The sequence below is a fragment of the Botrytis cinerea genome, chromosome 6, assembly GCF_000143535.2.
Source record: "Botrytis cinerea B05.10 chromosome 6, complete sequence".
NCBI classification, from domain to species: domain Eukaryota; kingdom Fungi; phylum Ascomycota; class Leotiomycetes; order Helotiales; family Sclerotiniaceae; genus Botrytis; species Botrytis cinerea.
In genome coordinates, this window is record NC_037315.1 from 2522500 (window position 1) to 2545194 (window position 22695).

A 22695-nucleotide genomic window follows, 5' to 3' on the forward strand; every position below is an offset into this window, starting at 1 on the left:
TGAGTTTATCTCATGCCGCTAGTATGTAAAAAGCTAGACTGCTTAACACGTGACCAGCCTTATCTGATGCCAAGCGAAAAACGAACGGAGAGATGAACAGTCCATCCATTTACTTGACTTGAACCTGAAGACGAGGAAAAGTAATGATTCGTCGTGATTAGCTTGCAGCTCTCTCTTCCCGTTCATAAAAATCTGCAATAGTTATGGGAAAGATTCAGGCAAGCCGAGCTAAAGGAGGTGGTAGTAGAAACTTTTGATAACGAATATTCGAGCGCAGCGAGGTATGGGGGTTTGGGGGCTCGCCCCCATGTACACCAATTAGATCCCATCTAGATACACCACTACAACGTATTAGGAGTCTTTGTTCGTGGACGTGTATCGATGCATTGAAAAACACGAATTCCTTCTAACCTATCTACTCCCAAATACCAGTGTTCGTTCATCCTATATCCGAAAGGAACTCCCGTTCTATACATGGGTATCACCATTCATCTATCGTCAAAAATTAACCCCGCCAAATGTGCTTTATTTGATAGAAGTCTCCTCCTTTCTACTTTCTCTTAGGCGAAGTACTATTCCTCGCACCCAGCATTATCAATCCTTCACTAACGCCTTCATGTAAACCCCCCGTAACTCCTTCGACAGCCCAAGCCACCGCATCCGTAATAGCTTGGCCAACCTTCCCATCACTCATTCCATAAACCGCGCCCGTCACCGCTAAGCCCGATTTTCCAATAGTATCAACTGTCACTATACCCCTGGACAGAACCTTTTCTGATATTTTATGTGTTCGATCATATTGATATGCTGATGTGAGTAGATGTTTCAGATACGGCAAGATAAATTGGAACAGTATAAACAACTGAATGATAATAGCTGCAATACTCTTTTGGAGGACCGAAGGGGGTTCACCAGTGTTTGAATCTTGACTATTTTCACCGGAATGGGATTCTTCTTGTAAGGATTCTACCATTTCTGCTGGCATAGCACTTTGTAGACTTATCTTTTCTTCTGTCGAAAGATCCGAAGGAAGAGCTCGAAGTAAGTAGGTTAAACCGTGGACATAAAGTTGTCTCGCTAAAGAAGTATTGCTAAATCGAGTGTTTTGGGAAATTGCCGATGATTCCTCAAGTGCAAGAGCAAGAAGATTATATCCTATTAGATATCGATTAGTATATCTGATCCGATTAGATATTGTAGTCAACGAACCTTGGTTTGCAAATTTCCATGCAATGCCAGAGTTTGTCTCAAAAAACTCTATCGCCTGGAGTTGGCCGTTCTTGAGAAGTTGAGGAAACTCTTCATCGGAAGAATGCGATTCATCCAAGAAATAGCTATCCGTTTCTCCATCACTAGATATAGAGCTCCGTTCATTGATAAGGGTCGTTGTTGACGATGAGGATATGGATCCTGGAGTATTTGCGCCAGATAAAGTGCTTTCAGATTTTCGGCCACTCACAAATCCATATATGTCAACGGACTTTCGAATGGATGGTATGCGAGGTAAGCGTGATTGTACAATATTTGGAAGCATTGAATAGAGCATTGAAGCTTCTTTTAAATCTTGAGGAAAGACGGGTGGATATTGTTGGCTCTGCATCATAGATTCCGGACCCTCAAATACTGTCGTTTGATCTTGTTGTAGATATGACTCCCGAGTAATACTCTGTTTGGAACGACGGGTAGATCGTGCGTACATTATGTACATCAAAGTTGTCTATATTCCCACGAGAAAGGAGTGGAAGAGAGTAGATGTTTTGGCAAAATATACGCAGAAAATTGCAAGCAGATGTTTTGTTGGACAAAAACAGGAATTTCCGGTCGAATATGATGGTCTAGGTCCAGAACGTACGTTTCCGGAATAGTTGTAGATCAATATAAATTTCCCTCATCACCAAGATGCATTTGGACCGTTGCTGTTTTCGCTGTATCAAGGGAAATCGAGAGAATGTTGAATTTGTATTTTGAATGGAACTATTTGAAAAAGAGAAAGAGAATACAATACGTAGGAGGGGTAGACGGAAATTTCATAATGAAATGGGGAGACGAATATTTCTAGGAGACGATAAGAATGTTCGTTGCTATCGCAAGAAAGAAAAAAAGTTGATTGCATGTGAAAGTGGCTGAAAATAGGTCAACAGTCACGTGGATGAAACATAACCAATCGTGGGTCAACGTGTGAAGATGCAATTCTCTGGTACGACAACCATGGGAATTCGCCATGATAAGACGAGATTGAGGACAGGATATGTCTAGTGAATACATGATGATATTCAGAGATCAATATGACAGTAACGTGAGGAGACATAGCAGTATGATTTGAATCCAGTCGAACCCCTCCGATTCCCTTCCTCAGTCCAACCGAATGCGTTCCCCAGCCTCCTCTTCCCTATTCGTGATGAGCAGACATCGATTATTCCGGAACAACATATTGCGGATCTATCGCTCTAGTGTTTGCCTTATAGATACTAATATCGTCCCACTCAATTCCCTCAAAGCACCTTAGATTAATCGAGTGAATAGTTGGCCATCTTTCCCGCTGTGCTGGTGTCAACGATTCCCAAGTCTTGGGAGATTTGGATACTGCATTCATGTCTTTTTCGACATCGACAGTAATACCGCAAGTTGAGCAGAACCGAAATATGTTGTAAGCTTGACCAAATGAATATTCCGTCAAGTTCGATATGCCCGAGACAGATACTTGGTCTCTCTTGGGGTAACAGATAGTGATGCCGAGCTACAGATGATTAGTTTGATATCAAAATGAATTGATGATAGAATACTTACCCGACAACAGATGCTGCAGTTACAGTCTTGTATATGTTCATGACGCTTGGGCAAGGGAGCTTGAGTCTTGAATGCAATCGTTACTGCACCACAATGACAACCACCTGTATAAAGCGTTTCGTTCTCGAACTTGGCTGGTGGCAATTCAGCAGTGTATGTGAGCGCAACATATTGTGGTTCACGATCAAGGCCATCATATCTGGTCATGGAATGTTAGAACTTTCTCTCCATTGAGAAAAACAACTGGATACGGCTTACTTATTCACTTTCAAGGACCATTGATCTACATCTTGGAGAGAATTGACCTAAGCAATTGTTAGTTATCCACCGCTGTGACATGAATAAATACGTGCGAGATTCTTCTAACCTCTAACTTACATTGATACCAATGTCTCTTCCCGCTGGAGTGTTGTAGCGGAATCCTTGTATATTCGATCCACATGTTGGACAAAACTAAACCCATAAGCACCATTCTTGTAAGGTAGATGGTAGGCGGTGTTACCCTATGAGCCATTGTACGTTGTCCGAAATGATAATCTTTCAAAGCCCCCTCTCCCTTGGTAATCTCGAAACAACCCTCGCCAGGAAATACCCACCGATATCCCTTTTTGAAGCAGATGCTGCAGTTGCATTGCGTAACAGTTGTTATTTCAGGCATCTTGATTGTGAATTTGAATGCACCGCAATGGCAGTTTCCATGGTAGGTTTTGAGTTCTGGTGTAATCTCCGACATGATGGGGCAATTCTTTGCAGATGGGGATGAAGAAAACGAAGATAGAAGAAATGAAGTGCGTGAAAGAGCTGAATGTAGCAATTCAAAGATTAGCTTTGAGGTAGAGCAGCACTTTATATCAGCTGTATCTTTATATCGACAGAATTTTGTTGAATATGGAGACATGTCTCAATCCTACATTTGCGATAATCTCGGCTTCTCCATTTTCTATCTCATATTCCAAATCTTACCAAAGTCAGACATATCATATCAATGGATCTATATTCAACAAAACCTTTCCAGAAAAGGAACGGCGAAGTCAATTATCTCACATATGACTCATGCGCTCTGGTTCGACTTCTGTTGAGACCATACGCCGAAGTTTCAAGCCTTGCTTGCTACCACGACGGGATGCACATTGAGGATTCAACAATGAAGCTCAACAGAAAACCAGATCGCGGTGCGGCAGGAAGAGCAAAACATGATGAGTAATCGTGATCATACATCCACCATCTCGGATAGTAATCAATGCGATGCCTCGGAGTATTGGCATATCTGGCTATCGGAACGTCGGTGTGTTGTCCAGCTTAAAAGGGAAACAATAAGACCATCAACCAGCACCCATCTGTCCATCTGTCCATCTGTCCAACAAGAGTAAAGCCGCGCCAATATTCAGTTACGAGACGATACGAACAACGGTTCTCCGTGTTACATGCATTTGAAGATGTGGAGTTGGAACGGTTGAAACCTTGCTATGCATGTACGTACATACAGTGCAAGTGTGCATCGTATGATCTATCGTTTTGGGCGTGGGGCTGGGGCTCGGCCTCGGCCTCGGTCTTAAGGTTTCGGGCCCGGATCATGGCACGGGTAACACATTATATATTATATACTACCTGGATATATACGACCACGACCACGACCACGACCACGACCACGACGACGACGACGACGTCAACGATGACGATTCAGTGCCTGGGGCATGGGATGTGTTTGATCGCATATCTGCAATACAGGTGCTTCGTGGAAGAACCCTATCACGCTTTTCAATGCCGCCTATGTCTCAGGCTATCTGTTCGTTTAGTTTGCTGCCTTCAACTCCTACACTCGTGGGCCGACACCTTTCGCTTGAGAAACAGAAACCTCTGAAAATCATCGGCAAAAGATCTCTAGCCATCAATATCAAGAGAAGCAGTATATCGATGCTTCCTTCTCAAACGTTTTTTTGGACAGTGATTGGCAACCCCCCACTCAAGCTATCCATGTATGCCAGATACATCACCCCAACACGGACATGAGAAGTTCACCCGAGCATCGAGCATCCACGATACATGTTGGTAAACCGCTCGGAAAGAATCATCGATGTCGGCTCTGAGCATGAGATTGCATTCGTCGAAACAAGGAATTGCCGAAGGTAAGGATGTTATGTGCTCTATGACTAAATCCAAGGGATTAATCGCTTCGATGGACTGGTGAAATGCCCACTTCAGGACTGTCAAAATGGATGTGCGCACGGTCTGTTCATCGTTGAACCATAATTTGCTATTTATTCCGCGAGGTTGTCGATATGAAAGCATCATGTCTGTTGCATACAAACCTATCAAGCCCCAGTCATGGCATACATGAAATATTGGGGTGCAGTTATACGCAGAAACGGACACTTTTGAAAAGTCCGAGGCTCCAATTTTGTGATCAAGCTGGCACGCTGCATTTGCTAACCCCTTCAATCTTCATCCGCCCTCAATGCCGCACATCCAGATATTGTTCTTCCATCTTCCGCCTCCTGCTCTCCCTGGATGGAGTCGAGCTATGATGACTACTTAAGGGAGGGCCTTGGCTTGGTTCTTTTGTCAATATCAAGATCAATCAATTTCACATTAGACCAAGCGGGTGATCGACACTCGATAGTCTATTTTAGCTTTTGTATTAGCTCATAAAATTGATCGCTGCTATCCGAGCTGCGCTCATATATATATATATATATCATCCCAGAGGAAAACTTGCCCACACGAGGAATACACAAAATTAATTCGAGAATGAAGGTCATTGTCGTTGGAGCAGGAATCGGTGGTCTCGCGGCTGCAATTGGTCTTAGAAGAGCCGGCCATGAAGTTTTGGTACGAACAATTATTTTCCTAGTGCATTGTCGATCTATAAAGTTTCATAATCTCGTGACAAATAATTTCAGTACTAACAAACACACAAGATTTTCGACAAATCTTCTCTGTCTCATGAAGTTGGCGCGGCTATCAGTGAGCACTTCATTCATCCCATCAATAATTTATTCAAATATTAATACATTCTAGACGTTCAACCCAATGCAGCTCGAGTCCTCGCTAAATGGGGCTTCGACTTCAAAAGAGCACGTCTAGTTGATGCTAAGTCTATAACCGTTACTTCGGGGGATGAACTACTTGATACCCACGAGATAGAGTGTTCGAATATGGAAGAAAAATACGGATTCGATTTTTTCTATAGTCATAGAGTTGATTTACACTCAGAATTAATGTTGCTTGCCACAGGAGAAGAAGGACAGGGAAAACCAGCCATGATTCGCAACAAATGCGAAGTTGTTGATTATGTATTGATATATCCGAACTCTTCTATGAAATATGCTAAAGTTCATCACAGGATACCATAAATGGATCAGTAACTCTCGCTAATGGAACCATCATGACAGCAGATTTAATTGTCGGTGCTGATGGTGTTCATTCCTCGGCAGTGGAAAAAATCGTCGGATATAAGAACCCAGCAATTCCAACAGGTATATCCTGTTTTCGAACCCTGATACCTGTTCAAGAGCTTCGAGATGATCCTGAATGTGCAGTTTTCATGGAAAAAATGGAAGGAAAACTTCGTATGTTCGCCTGGCCCAAACATAAGCATCAGAAGGTTGTTTGGTATCCCTGTAGAGAGTATGTTATATGTTTACCTTTTTGCCACTTTATTTTCAATACTTACACTATACTTAGGAATGAAGTACTCAATATCGCAGTCTTTTGTTCTGATAAAGAGGATCTTGACCCCTCACACGGTAAGTTTCGCTTCCTTCAGCCATTACATCATGTGTCAACAAACTAAATCGTTATTTTAGATTGGAATAATTGTATTCTAACCGAAGTCCTTCTCAATGAACTCAAAGATTGTCATCCTACACTTCGCCATTTATTAGCAAAGACAAAAGATGTCAGACTCTGGGAACTTCTTTTCAGAGCCCCTCTTCCTTCTTGGCATCAAGGAAAACTCGTAATCTTAGGCGATGCTGCACACCCTATGTTACCTTGTACGTATTTTCTACCTTTTCCCCCCTTATAATTTATCTCTATCTTCATTCTCATTTCAATTTCCAACCCCAAACTTTAATCATTCATACTAACACACCTCTCCCTAATAGTCCAAGGCCAAGCCGGCGCTCAAGCCATAGAAGATGGTTGCGCCCTCGGCATCCTATTTTCCAATCTCCCGGAAGGTACCATCACAGAAGAAACCATCTCAGCCCGTCTTTCGAGTTTCGAAAAAATCAGAAGAAACCACGCAAGCGCCACACAATTGATTTCAAACGGAGGATACTATCAATCAGATGAAGAGAGGAATAGTGCTAAGATATATATGGAGGAGGGTCAAGCTGTACCTTGTAAGTCTCTCTGGATTTCTATTCCCCCACTCCCTTGAGTTTTCGGCGTTGCGTTAGCAGGATGAGGATTGGAGGAGAGTTGAATGTAAAATCTAGAGTTTGGTGATAGATCTAGAAATGCCAAGTTGTGAAATAACATGCAAATGAGATCAAAGAACAGACCAAGCTAACCGCGCTCTGCACCAACAGTAACACCCGAAGACTATCAAGAATTCTTCTATAGTTACGATGTCGCGAAACTTTGCAAGAAAGAATTAGAGAGACTTACTCAACCCTTCGGAAGTGGCATCTCCGATGCATCGAATTCTGGTTGGGAGAAGGAGAATATGGGAAAGGTTCCTGGGAATTCTAATGAGAGAGTTGCTGTGGGGGCTTGATTTGTGAGGGGAATTGTTTCGATAATTTTATTTCTTGAATATTCATTCAAGAAATAATAACACCGATAATGTAACTTGCTAGAAATCTAAATTTGAAATACCCTAGGCGAGAGAAAAAGTTTAAATTGTTATTATTCATCTTTATTTTGTCTTTGTATATAAAATTCATTTGTTTAGACTCTAGATATACTATCTATAAAGCTCTCTCTTTCTTGATTCTTTATTTGTAGTTCTAATACTCAATATTGCAAACCTTGAGAATCACAGTATAAGAAACCATCAATATGGACAAACAGCTTACTCTATATATTCGCCCAGGAAAACGAGGGAAGATTCCAGAAACTACCCATACAGTTGAGCGAAGAATACCAAGATTTAAGAAACAGCACGTAAGATCTTCTTGATAAAGAACTAGTACATGTTATAGAAATTCTCAAGAATTGGAGATTAGTATTTGTGCTGAAGTTGTCAGTACTAGTGTGGATGTGAAGAACTGGATTTGTCAATGTTGGGATGACTATAGAAGAGGGGAGGAGGAATTAGTTCAAGGGTATGGGATGTGGAAGAGAAGAAGGAGCAGAGAAATGGTAATCGGGTTCTCGATAAATAAATGTGTTTAGTATAATGCATGGGAAGTGTTCGATGAATCGCTTTCGTTTGTTGCTCGGGTTCTAGAATATGCTTTCCTGTCGAAAATGGATGGTGGTCGAAGGAGGAGGATGTTTATTTTCTAATAAGAGTGTGGTTTTGGATGAATTCAATTTTGCAGACTGGGAATGATTGGATGTGATATATTTCGTAAATGGTGAGCAGCATTTTCACATTGAAAGGCGATATCTGAAAAAAAAAAAAAAAAAAAGTCAAGATTCATCGCTAAAAAAAAAACAACGCAAACGGTGATCGTACGTAGCTCGCGATATCTTTATATCTGGCTGGACCCTGCCAGATATCTTGAATGTTCAGTTCGATAACTCCTCCAACAATAATTATGCAAAGCCAAATGACTATCTCAAAATGATATGTTTCCTCCAATATCGTTATGTGTCTTCAAATAAGTCGGACTGCAGAGTAAATCAACTTCAAATACCGGCCATGTCCATAGACGTCCTGTGATGTTTTTGAGAATCAAAATCTCATTGACTACTTCTTTATCTTTCTCTTCTCATTCTGACACATAACAAGATTTAAAGTTTCCAAAAACCTCCATAGCCATATCCTCTTGATCTGCATGGGAGTAAACCAAATACACCTTTTTCACGGCAAAAGTTTCATCCAGTGGCATGGTACGGAAGAATTCTGATGCGTAAGAAACTTCTGCAGGCCATACATTCGCTCGTCTTTCTTGTGGAAGTCCCTCAGAAAAAAACTTTTCACGTCAATAGCAATATTTATGGTAATTTCCCGCCGAGGTGGTCTTGCGTAAAGGGTCTCCTTTCATCCACATGATATCGTTGTCCACGTTATAATAAAATCGACGCGGAATATTGCACTTTTCTGTAAGTTGAGAAGAGATTGTGTAAACCTTGCTATGGCCATATTTTGGGAGTGCAATATGACGAGATTCTTGGCAGGTATGGAAAAGTCCATTCGGGTAGCAAGGTGAGGTAATTCGGTTCCTCCAAATTGTCAGGTTGCCTGCCATCTGATTCAACTCCAATTCCTTCACACCTGGGATCGAGTTGAAGGGTGCGATAATACGGAATTGCGGAGAGTTTTCAAACCGCTTGTCGTAGTTCCAGAGGAAGATTAGGGAAATTGTGGAATGTTTGGATGGGATTAAGAAGTCGAGTGTCCAGAATTGCCTCAACAGTAGGCATCTTCCACTCGGTCAAGGTCAAGCCATCTCGATCGTTCCTTTCTTTTAGCATATTCTGGATCCATTGGTTCCAGGGGAGATGTTGGGCACAGAATTTTATTTGTTCTGTTAAGAAATTTACTTGCTGCTCAATTTCATCTGTGCATTCCCCGGAAGAGTAAACAATGTAAACTTTTTCCACCTCCATTCTAGAAACCGCATAAAGTGTGCAAATGCTGATGTCCTGCGGTATGTTTCCCCACGGAGGTACGATCATATGATGTGCTTTGATTCCTGCAAAGTCAAGAGCAACGGAGCGAAAAAGATACGGCCCCAGTTCGGTAAAACGTCTCTGCCAGAATAGAACTTCTAGTGTCGTTTCGCCTGGTGAGTCAGTACTGGCGCATTGAAAAAGCGGATTCCCTCTGACCCACAGAGTGTCTAAATCTGTGTTGTAAAATAGAGGACGACCGAGGAAGTTGGAGTATTTGTAATACTTCATGGCAATTGATCGCGATTCGCGGCAGATTTCAAGCAACGGTGTTGGTGAGCACTCCGTAGGACTCCAATGTAAAAGGTCATCATCATCGTCAGCAATCGCAGCAGCAGCATGATGAATTATTCCCTGAGCATCTCGCTCACAAATAGTTTCAATTTGAATGACCCGGGACTCTGGGACAGCGGCAATCTCCCAAATGTCGCGTTGTAGTTCGAGAGGCAATTTGGAAAAGAAGGTGAAATCTCCAGCACCAATGTCAAGTTGGGATTGAGATGAGCTTTGAAGGTCAACTTGAACTAGGGATTGAAGTTGATCGCTAGTTTGGGGTTGATCTTGGACATCAGATTGATCATGGTTATCAGGCTGATTTTGAACTTGAGGCTGAACTTGTGACATGGTAGACGCTGGTTTTATTATCGATCTTGTTCTCTTCGTTGAATGCCAGTAATTTGTGAGAAGCCTTGTCTGCACAACGAATCAAATGTATTGAAAAGTTCCCAAGATTCTTGAATGAAGAAGGTATTTGTTCTTATTGATCATCAGCCTTGGCTTGATTCTGACTGTATGGAATTCAACGTTAATGGAATCTGTTTGTTGTTGGTTTTATGTTTCTGAGAGAGCGGTAATTGATAGGAGAAGTATTTGAAAATTAAGGTGTATTAACTAAGCGGGTGATTTGATGTAACAGTATCTTGACACACTAGCACTGAGCAGGTTTCGAGTTTTTCGCTTCCTCACCAATCATCAGATCACTCCAAAGTACAACCTTACATTCATGGCTTGAAGTTTTATTGAATTGGAGGCTTGAATTGATGTTTATTCTCAATCATCAATGACAAGATTAATAAAGAGTTATCTAAACTTCACAATCAAGATCTGATAATGACCTCAACCAAAAAAACACAGAAAGATATCTTAGATTCACTACATAGAAGTCAAATGTTGCTCAGGTGAATTTTTACTTAGTAGTTCGATCATATTATACCAAATTCTCTAAAGTCTTGAGTAGGAAAGCTAAAACACCTCAGAATATCCACAAGACTCCTTAATAAAAGAATATTTTCAACTACCTCCAAGAAAACCCGAAGTTCAATTGATAGATTTACAGAAAAATCAACATGGCTTTTGATTCCGCGAAGATACGTCGCCATGCCTATAGATGTGCAAAAATTACAGCTTATACCATAGGTGCTATTGTTTGTAGCGGAGCAATTGCAGCACTCTACATCGGCTATCTGAGCTCAATAGCCCACCATGGAATCAAATCTAGCATCAGAGAAGCAAGATTCCGGAAATCAATCAAGAGTTCTAGCCCTAAAAGGTTCCGCTCCTTCACAAAGTTCAATTCATTACCCAAAGAACTACAATTAGCAATCTGGAAGCTCGCACTCCAGAACATCGACCCTCGAGTAGTTAAGCTCCAATTGTATTGGTGGAAAGAGAAAGCCCTCCAGTCGGGAACCCAAAACTTCTTGGGCTCTACTCTTACTGCACGCCAGAAATATACAGCCAATATTCCTGCGTTGCTTCACACCAGTCATGATTCAAGAGAAATCGCCCAAATGAAATTTAAACTTAGTTTTGGGGAATTGTTGCAAGGACGGCCCGTTTACTTCGATATTGAGGGAGATACCCTTTGGGTTGTGGGAGGACAACAGCACTGTAAAATATTTCCACTTCGACTGTTGGGCATGGATGGCTTTCGAAACTTGATCATCACACCTTCACGAAGTACTCTTCGCATTGATGCTCCAGCTACATCGATTGAACCGCTACAAGAGTGGATCGATCAACTGGTTTCACGCTCAAGAGGGGTAGATATACGCATTCAAATCGTGATCGAGGAGAAGGATAGACTTGATCATCTTTTCAATAGTACGAATGCTGAACGTTTATTCCGTGCAGTGCAAGGTCTCGGCATACGTGAGTTTCACCCTCTCGTACAAGTAGTCCATAGAGATAGATTGGACTTTGGAGGAGGACTTTAGTAAGTACGCTGTTCTCCTAAAGACGTACACCATCACTAACTGACAATCGTTTAAGACGGAAGTAGATATCATGCATAAAGTGGCGATTCTCATATAAAGAGATATCGGAAACGGAAACTCCAATACATACAGAGGGATATGAATACATTCTCGATGATTTTTCACTTGACTAGTCATCTGGGCGAGAATCTCTATTTGTGTGGTTCCATGAGGTAGCATTTACTTATTTCCTTCTCAACATTTATTCTTCTATAAATAGACAGAGACCACTCACACAATCATCCTATTTAACTGCAGGTCCAAACATCAAAAATATTGTGACTCGTTGTCGAGGGAGATCGTGAAGAATCCGACATATATTCTGGACAGGCAGGGACTTTAGACGTGCAATACCCATTCCTCAAATCACGATAAGTATATATATGGCTCATTGAACAGTTCAGAATAGCCAAGGTCTTGGTATAATCGCGACTAGTGTCTCCGTCAATGGGTGTGTGATAACGTGGTATGAGATTTCAATATTGATCTTTCAGAGAGGTTTCAAGGTCCTAATGGGCTGATTATTCGAGGAGAAGTTGTATGATAGAAATGAATTTCGAGGATGAGAATTGACGTGAGAATTGAAGATGTGAGATCAGATCAAAACAATTTATATTGATGAAGATTGCTGTGTCGGAAGCTCGGGGTTAGTTAGGTCAAATGTGGCTTACTAATTAGCTCGCTCACGGGGGTTGACTTTAACCTCCATTTTGAGACAAACTCCTTTGATATCGCTGCAAAAGATATTGGGTATTCCGTCTTGCGGGTGGATCAAAGATATGTATCATCCAGGTATGGCTGTACGAAGTATCAACGCATCCGACGTATATCCAGCCACTCACAACCCTGAAATGCTTGGAGGAACAAGCCATAAGCCTTAAAAACTTAAGGGGTATCTTATGGTTGCTTGGCCACCACACGTGGTGCTGGACTTGGAAGATTATGTCAAGCGCTGAGAGTGACAAGCTTTTGGCAATAATTTCTGCGAATCAAACTGTTTCTCCTGCCAGCGATCTTTACCAAGATGTCCCTTCGGATGTTTTGTTTTATGACAAAGCTAGATCGCTTTACAATCTGGTAGTATCAGGGGTGATCTCTGCACTGAGTTGTTGTGGAGAATCCTTGCAAAGGGATAGAAAAAAGCATGTAAGGGCGCCATTTTTGTCAGCGAGCGTGAAGTCTCATCAGGTTAAATACCGAGATTTTAAGTATAAAAACCCCGATGTTCCCGGGGGGGAGGTGTTTGATGCTTCAAGCTTGTCTTTCCTCAGAATGTTACCTATTACTTTGGTATTTCCGCTATTATGCTCTATCTCTATTGCTGCAAATGTAGATGATGCAAATGCTACTATCAATTCAGCTGTCGCTAGCGTCACCAAATCTCCAACTACAAATGTGAACATTTGCGTAAGTATCTTCATTTTTCCTCGGCAATACCAGGGCCTTTTCCCATCGCTAATCAATATCTAATGACTCGAATCACTTTGCATAATTTGTTTAACATTGTTAACATGATTTTATAGTGCAAAGCTCTCCAATTTGCATTGGGTTCGAAAGTCTCGTACCCAAGCTCGTCAGCTTATAGTACATTTTTGACGAAGTTCTATTCTCAGCAAGAATCTCAACTTTCCCCAGGATGTATTGTATCACCAACATCCACAACAGACGTCTCAATTTCAGTTGGAATTTTGTCTGCTCTGGGTAAATTAACAAATTGGAGTCCTTCATGTCAATTCGCTATCAAATCAGGAGGCCATGCACCAGGAGTAAATCAGGCCAACATTAATCAAGGGGTAACGATAAATTTGAGTCCTCTTAATTCCATAAGTGTTAGTAACTACCAGTCTGTGGTATCAGTTGGTCCAGCAGCAAGATGGGGAGAAGTCTATCTCAAGTTAGATGCTTTACAACTTACTGTTCCGGGTGGGCGAGTTAATTCGGTTGGTGTCGGAGGATTAACAGCTGGAGGTGAGTCTAGCTGATGAGTTTCCTTCAAAATTTCAATCGATCAATCAACTGACGTACACAGGTGGAATATCCTATTTCTCTCCCAGGAAAGGATTCACATGTGACAATGTCAAGAATTTCGAAATAGTCCTTGCAAGCGGTAAAGTTGTCAATGCGAATGCAAATCAGAATTCAGATTTGTATTTAGCTTTGAAAGGCGGCTCCAACAATCTTGGTGTAGTTACGCGAATCGACTTCTATACTCTCCAACAAGGCAAGTTGTGGGGCGGTAATATTCTGTACCCAGCAACGACCGCAGACCAACAAATCAACGCTTTGGCAGATTTTAGCAGCAACCCAGCTTATGATGAGTATGCTTCTCTGATCACGAGCTTTGCTTTTCAGCCTAGTGTTGGCTCCGTAGTGGTTAACAACATCGTATATACTAAGCCTGTCGCGAACCCGGTAGTATACCAACCCTTCACGGCAATTCAACCTCAATACTCGAACACTCTGAGAATCACAAACTTGACCGACATTGGAAGTGAAACTGGAGGCACTTTTAGTCAACTACGGTGAGTTTCTCAATATTGCTGTCTTTTCCTTACGTGAATTTGTCCTAAAGTTTTCGCAGAACATTATTCATAACAACAACATTCAAAGCTAATAAGCAAATGATAAATGCAACTTACAACGCCTGGAACACCGCTCTTCCCTCTATTCAGTCTCTTTCTAATATTACCTGGTCGCTATCATTCGAACCAATCCCAGTTAACGTCCCCGCCAAATCAGCTTCTACCGGGGGAAACGTCCTCAGTGTAACTCCCGCTGACGGTCCACTAATTGTTGCTCTTCTTACCGCCACATGGGGGAACATTGCCGATGATACTATTGCTAGTAATACTGCAAAAACTATGTTCGACACGATTGACGCTTATGCGAAAACTTCTGGATCTTATAACGACTGGCAGTATCTTAATTATGCAGCGAATTGGCAAGATCCCATTGATGGATATGGAGCGGTGAATAAGGCAAAGTTGCAGGCGGCGAGTAAGAAGTATGATCCGCTAGGTGTTTTTCAGAAGGGCGTTACGGGAGGATTTAAACTTTTTGTTTGATTCTTGAGTGGGAGATTCTAGCCTGATTTCTGGATATGTGAGCTCTGGAAAGTTGTTTTTGGATTCAATCCCCGTGTTGAACGCTCCCCTCCAATCAAATTCAAACTCTCTCCAGTGGAACAAAAACTTGATTATATCAGGTTAAATAATAATACACGTACAGAAAGTATGGCAATGCGTGGTGGTGCCTATTATTCCGTGATACAAGCACGAAATATGTATATTTATAAATAATTTAAATAAATGGTCGCTTATTATTTGTCACCCATCGGAAATATGTTTCTTCCCGAAAGTTTTGTAGATTTGACGAGACATTGTGTTTGAATGTACATGTTGTCTTGAAGCACAATAAATATGCCTTATTCGAACATAAGGTCTTTGAATCCAATGAAGTTTACTTTGGTTGCATGTCTGGGCTTTCATAATGATTCTCATCAATGTAAATGACACGTATGCGTGCCTCCTTGGATGAAAACTCTCTTATTTATGTGAAGTCTGCAGCTTCGGAACAATTGCATGCGAACACCCGATCGTTTTTCATTGTGTTTAATCATAATATTCTATCTGATCTACTCGACTCGACTCATGACAAACTGATATGACTTTTTTCGAATTCAATTCTTCAATCTCATCATACCTCTCAGTTGCAGATTGGTATAAGTTCTTCCAAGATCCTTGCTCAAGATCCATTCCCAATAAAAAACAGAGTTGCGGATTTACTAGTCTGTGAGAGCAACATAGTTAATTTCTTCATCTAACACATTCAGTCGAGAAGCTTAGATGACTCTTTTCTCATTCAAGGCACTGCATACCCTCTCACTGTGCACCCTTATTTGGCAACGCAAGATACTCCCCCGAAGTAAGACAACTCTCATCACCAATATTTACTCTATACTTCGCCACCAACTCCCTCACTTTCTCTACTGGGATTCCCTCCAATCTATACCCATTGACTCCCGTTCTCCCATCTCTCCCCGCAATAATCGAATTCAAAATCGCTTCCTCGGTCGCTTCACTCGCGGCTCGGAAAAGTGTCTCGATACTTTCATTTCGGATGACTTTGATATCATTTACTTCGATCTTTGAAAGTCCATTGACTTGTGGCGTGTCGACTGTCTCTGTGGGTTTGTTGCCGGTAGAGAGAGCGAGAATAATATCGCCGGAGTGATTGCGACCAACACCGTGGCCTCCAACTTGGGAAAGTCCCACTGCGCAGTGACGGGCTACGCGGTTGAGTTGGTGAGGGAGAAGTGGCGCATCGGTGCTATGGTTTTGTTAGCTGCAACTCATACTGCACGATAATACCATAGACGGAAACATACATGAGGATAATAATAATACTCCCTTCTCCAATCTTTCCATTCTTCTCACTTGCCCTCTCCTTCTCCTCTAACTCCTTACTCTCTTTCAACAACAACCTTCCAATCGGCACTCCGCCAACTATAAAATCCCTCAAATGTCCATAATTACTCTGCACCAGCACCCCGACCGTGAATTTCTTCTCTCCCTCCCCACTCTCCCAAGGCACCTCTCCGAAAACCCTCGAACTAGTCCCCGTCCCACCAGGAAACAAATGACAAGTCATACCGGCTCCACCTCCAAACTGACCTTCTTGAACTTCTTTTTGCGTCAATGCGTTTTCGAGCGCAGGTTTTACCTCTTCGAGAGTTAATGGGGATTTGTAAACATCGTTAAGGATTAAATCCGCGGTTTCTCCTACAATAGGTGTACCGTAATTGTGAGAGATTTCTTTAACGGGAGTTTCTTTCTTTGCAGCAAGATCGAGAACGCGCTGCCAGAGAGCTTGGTAGACGGTTCCCAGTGAGAGAGAATTGGTTATCGCGATTGGCTATTTTCGTTAGATTAATTGGCCCAACGCTTTTATATTCATCTATTGGATAGGAGAGAAAAGAGACTTACGGTATTAGAATATCCCCAATCTTTAATCTGGTAATTTCCTGTCAATTCTCCGTTTCCGTTAAGCGTGTGGAGTCCCGCATAACAGGGGATGGTGATATCATCAGGATGGCGGGGAAAAATGACAGTAACACCTTTACGGACATCTTCGCCATCATTTCCAACGGTATTTTGGCCGACATGAACTCCTAAGTAATGTTAGAATTTCTGCTTCCAATTCAAGAACTAATGGGATGTTCTTGTGACACGAGGTCTTAGGACAACTAACCTGGAACATCGAGGATGGAGTTTTTGGGTCCTGGTGGGAGTTGGCCGGGAACGTATCCGATGTCTTTACTTGTAAGACGTGAGGTCGACATTTTTGCTGAGTAGAAAGAAATTGCGTTTCGAATTTTAGTGATTTGGAAACATATAGATAGATTGAGCATTACTATGGTGTTTATAAACGTTGTGGTGAGCGGACATATTTCCATATTGGTCGAAATGGATCGCGGGGTAATTATATGACAGTGACTCACGCCGTAAGATCATTGGTGCTAGTGCTGCAGGTACAAATGATGCTTATACCGAAGTTCCTATCCCGAATATTTCTCTATACCGATCCTTCATTCATATCAGACCTAATTGGTTCAATGACGTGATCTGAGCCGGAATAAGCGGTTCGTTTGTGGATCACATCTAATCAGGAAGGTAAAAGTTTCGAAGGCCCAATCACGCAAAACATGATTAAGAGACATCGATACCAACATCGCAATTTCTCGATGAAGAATTGAGATAGTACGATAATACAACCCCTGAATTTAGCGAAATTGTTTTTCGGTCGCAATAACTCCGGAGTATTCAGGAAATCCCCGAAAAGTGTTCCATCAAATCTAAACAGTAAGCGTTGTTTTGACTTAGATGTGTGTCTTGTTCTTCACTTTGACATCAATCTAGGTGTGCTTCAAGATAACTAGCGTTCCTCATACAATAGGTCAACGGCGCATCAGTCCTTGATCCAATATGTGAAAAGACCCATAATATACTGAGAGACGAGAAAGCCGAGCCAGAAAATTACCACAATATTCAATGACAATGCCGCTGGTCAAGCTATTGAATGTGGATTAAGTGATGGATAGCGGAAGGGATTGGATTATATGAAAGTTGAGCATCAACGAACAGAAGGGAGAATGCAAAATTATCTCTGCACCATAATGAATTTTCAGTTCAGCAAAGATGTCTTGAACTATCCAAGTATTTGGATGGTATTCTTCAATCTTGAATGCTACAGAAGATCAGCATATATCATAGAAAGGGAAATGATTTTCTTTTTAATTCTAATGTAATTTTTTATGTACATACAAATGCTAAGTAAATAAACACAAAAACGTGCATGAAAATACATGAGCTATAAGGATTTAGCCATTGACGCGCCCTGACTAACGTTCCTCTGCAAATTCCTTATGATGTCTTGCTTTTTCATCGTCCGTCATCTCTTCCCATGGCGTATTGTTTAATTTTAAGGGTGATGATAAAGGTGATACTGAAAGTGAATCTTGATGGGGCGGCTTCGGGTATCCGTCTCTTCTGTTACGAGTTGTTGGTGAATATGGTTTTGAGTTTGAATGTTGTTGAGGTTGAGGAATTTGGAGGTGAGGGTGTGATTGCCATTGACTTGTGCTGGGAGCCGGCAAGTCTGGATTACTCCTTTCACGAGTTACTCGGCGATCACTAGATCCAGGCCGTGCAGGAGAGTTCTGATTTCCATGATGTGATGGTGTTGAAGATTGGGGCAAAGACTTGCGAGGTGTGTGAGGCGTGCGAGGCGTGCGAGGCGTGTTTCTAGGAGATTCTCTATGTGCAGATTTACCAGGGGACGTCCCTCGTTTGCACTCACTTGGCGACGAATCGGTGGTTATTAACAGTGGTCGCGAATGGTCGTGTGTCTTTTTTGGAGCATCGTGTTTTGACTGGCTTTGAAGCTCACGCCGAACCGGCGACCTGGAGCCGGCTTTTTTACGCTGGTGTATAGGTGTGCCACTGCCCGGACCATAATCTGATGATTCATATATATGTGATTTGGATGGAGCTCGTTTACCAGTGCCCGAAAGTGACACAGCAGGATTGTCTCGTCCTTTTACTCGGCGCGGATGTGTAGATGTAGATGTGCCACTGTCGGAACCATACTTTGATGATTCACGTGCACGTGGTTTAGATTGAGTTTGTTTATTGGTGGCGGGAAGGGAAATAGCAGAATCGTGTGGTCTATTTATTCTGCTAGATTCATGACTTTCCGTGCCGCTATGCTCGCGCGATTTCAATCGTTCCACCCTTTTTTTTGTGGAATGTCCATGCTTGCCTTCCTCATGGCTCACACGATGGCTTTGAACGTCTTTCTTTAGCCAACGCAGTACGTTCCTAAATTCGAAATGATACTCTTTCTGCCATTTTTTGATCAATTCTCTCGGTGTTATGATGCTCTTTTTCGATTCGGACCGCATGTCCTCGAACTGATCCTTATGGCTTTTGATGTATTTTTGAATATCGTTCACTATTTTCTTCAACTCAGAGTCATATTCAGATTTTGACTCGCAGTCGCGAAGAAGATCAATGCGCTGGCATATCTGATAATCCTGTGGAGATTCCCGTATAACAATGCCTTTCTTGTTTGGTTTGTAGACCGGGTAATCTCTAGCAGTTGCTTTAAACAATCTATCTCGGACGTCTGGATGCAAATTACAAGGACGCCACTGATCACCTGTGTGCCACTTTAATTTTCTGCAAGCACTACGTAATTCTCGTGAATAAAGGTCGTCCCAACGCTTTTCAGGCCTACATATGAATCTGATTTGAGAGTCGGATCTTGGTTCTGTCAAATTCCGGTCAATTTCGAGTGGAACTTCAAGAATAATGATATCGAATTCAATGGGGATGTGACGTTTCTTATTCGAACGATCGATGTAATTTTCGATAGATTTGAGTTGCTCTTTCACCGAATCAGATATTTTATACGCGTGATTTGTCTGGCGGGAGTTTCCATTTCGATGCTCACTTCTCTGCGATGAGGGGGTTTGTTTTCCATGTTGCTTATCATGTAGAGGATCTCTTGAAGATCCATCATTCGTCACATTAGTCCGGTGAGTCTTGTTAGTCTTGCTAGTCTTGCTCTGTGATGATTCTTGTGTGTGACTGGTGTGGTTCTCATGACGGGAATTCTTTTTTAGTCTGCGGAAGTAATCCAGCAACCCCATACCGAGATATCAGGGCTATTCCAAGTTATTTTATCGCGGTTTATACGATTGTTAACTCATAAGGCAGTAAAATATTACCTCGATCTACTTGGGACGACAACACATCGTGATTCCCGTGTGGGAATGGAAGAATCCTTCTTACCAACGAATGAATATAACAACCAAAATAAATGAATGGATCCTTGGGCCAAGAAGGTTTCTTAGTAGCTCTAATCTCAACTTATGAAACTAGAATAATTGGCCCTAGAAAAGAAAACAGGACCTACAAAGTCTTGCCAGGAGATAGGAAAAAGAATGCTGTAAATATAGAACAAGCTATGCAAATATTGAAATCAAATGAGAGTTGATGTTGGAAAATGTTAGAAATCCAACAGAGAATCCTTCGTTGTATTAATATTTGACTGCGGAAAATTACTGCTCAAGATTGAGATCAGGTCTTCATGACCGCCACTCTAAGCGAGGAAAACTTCTTGCATAAAGACCTGTAACATGGCCATGGCAAGGAGAGTGCGAAGGCAATAACGAATGATGATGTATGTTGTTGACGGTTCGGGCAGGTCATGGCCGACGTGGCCACCAATGTACACCACCGTCTTCGCATTCGATAGTTTGGCGTCTCAAATACATTCTGAATAAAACAAATTAGGCGCCCCTATACCCGCGATAATTGAAGTCCGAATTGGTTCTCGGGTGAGGGAAGTCTGCATAGCAAAGGGAAATATATATTGATAATAGGATGAAGGTACGGTTCAAATAGGCGCCGGGAAGTATCTTGAACATGTAGCTGAACACTATAAGCTAGAGGATGATGTTGTGTGTTAGTGTGATAGAACTTCAATCGTCGTAAAGGCTCAGGATAAGAATACAATCAATGAACGTATATCTGTACAATTCATGAAGATACTATCGTGAACGTCTCGTTGTTGTTATTGTTGTTGTTGTCGTTCATGATCTGGGTGAAGTTGGTTTGTTTCGCTTAAGGTTATCAACGGAGCATCGGCATCAGAAATGCCGAACTCATCATTACATAAGCATCATTCTGTTGCGCACAAAATCCAGTGACCAAAGCCGCCGGGCACCACGAGTCACACACAGCTCACGGCCGACCAGGTAGAATTTTTTATATGGTCGACCAAAAACCCGCGATCCGAGGCGAGGAGATCTCTGTTTGACTCTGATTTCTCTAAGAGAATAGAGGTACATCTAAAAATCACAATGATGAGATAGAGGGCCGAAGAAATGGTCGTTGTGAGCGGATGATGTAAGCTGACGGAGATACAACCCGGACGACGGAGATCCGTCAATGGTATTAAACTGGATGTTTCTGAAGTTCTTTCACTAAAGGAAGGCCAGCAAAATCGACTCTGTCTCTCCACCAAACATGGTTAAAATTCCAGAAATCATTGAAGCAAACGCTAGCTTCGGCAAGAACAATGACGGTCCCCAAGGTCTCATATGTGTCTTTGCCGGAGCAACCAGCAACATCGGTGCCTCTACTCTTGAAGCCCTAGCAAAGATGCTGCAATCCCCCACTTTTTACGTGTTGGGAAGATCAGCGACGAGATTTGCTGCTCAGCGCGAGAGACTCCATAGTCTAAACCCTCAAATGAAGCTCGAGTTTCTTGAAGTCGAAACCTCGTTAATTCTCAATATCGACGCTGCTTGTAAGCAGATTCTGGATGCTGAAGAACGGGTGGATTTCTTGTATATGAGCCAAGGATGCATTCCCCTGAATGTACCACAATGTATACAACCCCATCAACTCCTTTCTTCTGTGCTATCTATATCTAATATTCTATAGACACGAAAGAGGGCCTAGAAATAACTTTCGCTCTATCGTACTACACACGAATGCGACTTCTGACCAACCTCCTCCCATTACTCTGCTCTTCTTCACGTCCGCGCGTCCTGAGCGTCCTGAACGCAGGGCAAGAGCTGAAAATGCAAGATGAAGATATCGGACTTCTTAATCCCGAAAACTTTGGCCCTCGTGTAGCTATCAACCATACTACCACGATGATGACGCTAGCATTGGAATATCTATCCCAGAATGACGCAAACATGAACATCACTTTCATACACTCGTTTCCTGGACTGGTAGCTAGCGACAACTTTTCTCGGTTGACTGCGCCAGACTCTTTTGGTCTGCTAGGAAAGATTCTGGTGCCGCTCATCGGGACTTCATTTAGTGTGATACAGAAGATCTTTGGTATCTCGACAGCAGATTGTGGTGCCAGGCAGGCATTTCTATTGACAAGCGATAGGTTTGAGAATGGCAAGACATGGAGAGTAGATGACAAAAGCGAGGTTATCACTTCTTCAAACGACGCATTAGAATACTATCGAGAAAAAGGTTGGCGAGAGAAAGTCTTTACTCACACCTTGGAAGTCTTTGAAAAGGCAACAAGTACTAGATAGCTTACAATTTCATTTTCTTGTTTTCTCCAATGCCATGAGCTTTGTGTAGCTTATAATGAGCTCCCCAGCCCTGTAGGACACCCGATTGATGGATATCCTCAAGCGAAAGTCTTGGCTTTTTCATAAATTTGCAATACAGATACACTATAATAACGATTCTAGTTTTGCGACGCATTGCACAACATGCGAATTGCTTTACACATCTAACTATAACTATTCTCCAGTATATAAATA

At 42.1% G+C, this 22695-nt stretch overlaps 9 protein-coding genes across 9 annotated transcripts; 4 read left to right on the forward strand and 5 right to left on the reverse strand.

Moving 5' to 3' along the window:
- Positions 1-141: 141 nt before the first annotated feature.
- On the reverse strand, positions 142-2056 carry BCIN_06g07100 (hypothetical protein). Its single transcript, XM_024693718.1, has 2 exons — positions 1210-2056; positions 142-1155 (listed from the first exon to the last, which is right to left on the reverse strand). Exons 1-2 carry the CDS (start codon positions 1706-1708, stop codon positions 551-553), a joined length of 1104 nt encoding a protein of 367 aa, XP_024549504.1. The 5' UTR covers positions 1709-2056; the 3' UTR covers positions 142-550.
- A 121-nt stretch (positions 2057-2177) lies between these two features.
- BCIN_06g07110 (hypothetical protein) lies at positions 2178-3820 on the reverse strand. Its single transcript, XM_024693719.1, has 5 exons — positions 3290-3820; positions 3166-3240; positions 3046-3092; positions 2788-2986; positions 2178-2737 (listed from the first exon to the last, which is right to left on the reverse strand). The coding sequence occupies exons 1-5, from the start codon at positions 3518-3520 to the stop codon at positions 2414-2416; spliced, it is 876 nt and encodes a 291-aa protein (XP_024549505.1). The 5' UTR covers positions 3521-3820; the 3' UTR covers positions 2178-2413.
- A 1473-nt stretch (positions 3821-5293) lies between these two features.
- Positions 5294-7708, forward strand: BCIN_06g07120 (hypothetical protein). Its single transcript, XM_024693720.1, has 8 exons — positions 5294-5616; positions 5706-5751; positions 5806-6080; positions 6131-6414; positions 6472-6533; positions 6594-6782; positions 6894-7133; positions 7323-7708. The coding sequence occupies exons 1-8, from the start codon at positions 5536-5538 to the stop codon at positions 7508-7510; spliced, it is 1365 nt and encodes a 454-aa protein (XP_024549506.1). The 5' UTR covers positions 5294-5535; the 3' UTR covers positions 7511-7708.
- Positions 7709-8880: 1172 nt separating this feature from the next.
- BCIN_06g07130 (hypothetical protein) lies at positions 8881-10392 on the reverse strand. The gene has a single exon (XM_024693721.1). The coding sequence runs from the start codon at positions 10198-10200 to the stop codon at positions 9226-9228; it is 975 nt and encodes a 324-aa protein (XP_024549507.1). The 5' UTR covers positions 10201-10392; the 3' UTR covers positions 8881-9225.
- Positions 10393-10722: 330 nt separating this feature from the next.
- Positions 10723-12394, forward strand: BCIN_06g07140 (hypothetical protein). The gene has a single exon (XM_001546716.2). It carries the CDS (start codon positions 10923-10925, stop codon positions 11790-11792), a length of 870 nt encoding a protein of 289 aa, XP_001546766.2. The 5' UTR covers positions 10723-10922; the 3' UTR covers positions 11793-12394.
- Positions 12395-12907: 513 nt separating this feature from the next.
- On the forward strand, positions 12908-15153 carry BCIN_06g07150 (hypothetical protein). The gene is made up of 4 exons (XM_024693722.1): positions 12908-13238; positions 13355-13799; positions 13861-14353; positions 14413-15153. Exons 1-4 carry the CDS (start codon positions 13104-13106, stop codon positions 14894-14896), a joined length of 1557 nt encoding a protein of 518 aa, XP_024549508.1. The 5' UTR covers positions 12908-13103; the 3' UTR covers positions 14897-15153.
- Positions 15154-15413: 260 nt separating this feature from the next.
- Positions 15414-17395, reverse strand: BCIN_06g07160 (hypothetical protein). The gene is made up of 4 exons (XM_001546714.2): positions 17082-17395; positions 16817-17001; positions 16219-16745; positions 15414-16160 (listed from the first exon to the last, which is right to left on the reverse strand). Exons 1-4 carry the CDS (start codon positions 17170-17172, stop codon positions 15713-15715), a joined length of 1251 nt encoding a protein of 416 aa, XP_001546764.1. The 5' UTR covers positions 17173-17395; the 3' UTR covers positions 15414-15712.
- A 717-nt stretch (positions 17396-18112) lies between these two features.
- BCIN_06g07170 (hypothetical protein) lies at positions 18113-20186 on the reverse strand. Its single transcript, XM_024693723.1, has one exon. The coding sequence runs from the start codon at positions 20041-20043 to the stop codon at positions 18232-18234; it is 1812 nt and encodes a 603-aa protein (XP_024549509.1). The 5' UTR covers positions 20044-20186; the 3' UTR covers positions 18113-18231.
- A 951-nt stretch (positions 20187-21137) lies between these two features.
- BCIN_06g07180 (hypothetical protein) lies at positions 21138-22635 on the forward strand. Its single transcript, XM_024693724.1, has 2 exons — positions 21138-21788; positions 21845-22635. The coding sequence occupies exons 1-2, from the start codon at positions 21425-21427 to the stop codon at positions 22459-22461; spliced, it is 981 nt and encodes a 326-aa protein (XP_024549510.1). The 5' UTR covers positions 21138-21424; the 3' UTR covers positions 22462-22635.
- Positions 22636-22695: the final 60 nt, after the last annotated feature.

Bases quoted from the DNA above. Each gene is read 5' to 3' on its own strand.
- BCIN_06g07120 (XM_024693720.1), top strand. From the start codon at position 5,536: ATGAAGGTCATTGTCGTTGGAGCAGGAATCGGTGGTCTCGCGGCTGCA. The intron at 6,081-6,130 runs GTATTGATATAT...AGTTCATCACAG, and splicing joins AATGCGAAGTTGTTGATTAT to GATACCATAAATGGATCAGT. The intron at 6,534-6,593 runs GTAAGTTTCGCT...TCGTTATTTTAG, and splicing joins GGATCTTGACCCCTCACACG to ATTGGAATAATTGTATTCTA.
- BCIN_06g07140 (XM_001546716.2), top strand. From the start codon at position 10,923: ATGGCTTTTGATTCCGCGAAGATACGTCGCCATGCCTATAGATGTGCA.
- BCIN_06g07180 (XM_024693724.1), top strand. From the start codon at position 21,425: ATGGTTAAAATTCCAGAAATCATTGAAGCAAACGCTAGCTTCGGCAAG. The intron at 21,789-21,844 runs GTATACAACCCC...AATATTCTATAG, and splicing joins TCCCCTGAATGTACCACAAT to ACACGAAAGAGGGCCTAGAA.
- BCIN_06g07160 (XM_001546714.2), bottom strand. From the start codon at position 17,172: ATGTCGACCTCACGTCTTACAAGTAAAGACATCGGATACGTTCCCGGC. The intron at 17,002-17,081 runs GTTAGTTGTCCT...AACATTACTTAG, and splicing joins CTCCATCCTCGATGTTCCAG to GAGTTCATGTCGGCCAAAAT. The intron at 16,746-16,816 runs GTAAGTCTCTTT...TAACGAAAATAG, and splicing joins ATTGGGGATATTCTAATACC to CCAATCGCGATAACCAATTC.
- BCIN_06g07100 (XM_024693718.1), bottom strand. From the start codon at position 1,708: ATGTACATAATGTACGCACGATCTACCCGTCGTTCCAAACAGAGTATT. The intron at 1,156-1,209 runs GTTCGTTGACTA...GATATCTAATAG, and splicing joins ATGGAAATTTGCAAACCAAG to GATATAATCTTCTTGCTCTT.
- BCIN_06g07150 (XM_024693722.1), top strand. From the start codon at position 13,104: ATGTTACCTATTACTTTGGTATTTCCGCTATTATGCTCTATCTCTATT. The intron at 13,800-13,860 runs GTGAGTCTAGCT...TGACGTACACAG, and splicing joins CGGAGGATTAACAGCTGGAG to GTGGAATATCCTATTTCTCT. The intron at 14,354-14,412 runs GTGAGTTTCTCA...AAGTTTTCGCAG, and splicing joins GGCACTTTTAGTCAACTACG to AACATTATTCATAACAACAA.
- BCIN_06g07110 (XM_024693719.1), bottom strand. From the start codon at position 3,520: ATGTCGGAGATTACACCAGAACTCAAAACCTACCATGGAAACTGCCAT. The intron at 3,093-3,165 runs GTAAGTTAGAGG...ACAATTGCTTAG, and splicing joins GAAGAGACATTGGTATCAAT to GTCAATTCTCTCCAAGATGT. The intron at 2,738-2,787 runs GTAAGTATTCTA...AATCATCTGTAG, and splicing joins ACTGCAGCATCTGTTGTCGG to CTCGGCATCACTATCTGTTA.
- BCIN_06g07130 (XM_024693721.1), bottom strand. From the start codon at position 10,200: ATGTCACAAGTTCAGCCTCAAGTTCAAAATCAGCCTGATAACCATGAT.
- BCIN_06g07170 (XM_024693723.1), bottom strand. From the start codon at position 20,043: ATGGGGTTGCTGGATTACTTCCGCAGACTAAAAAAGAATTCCCGTCAT.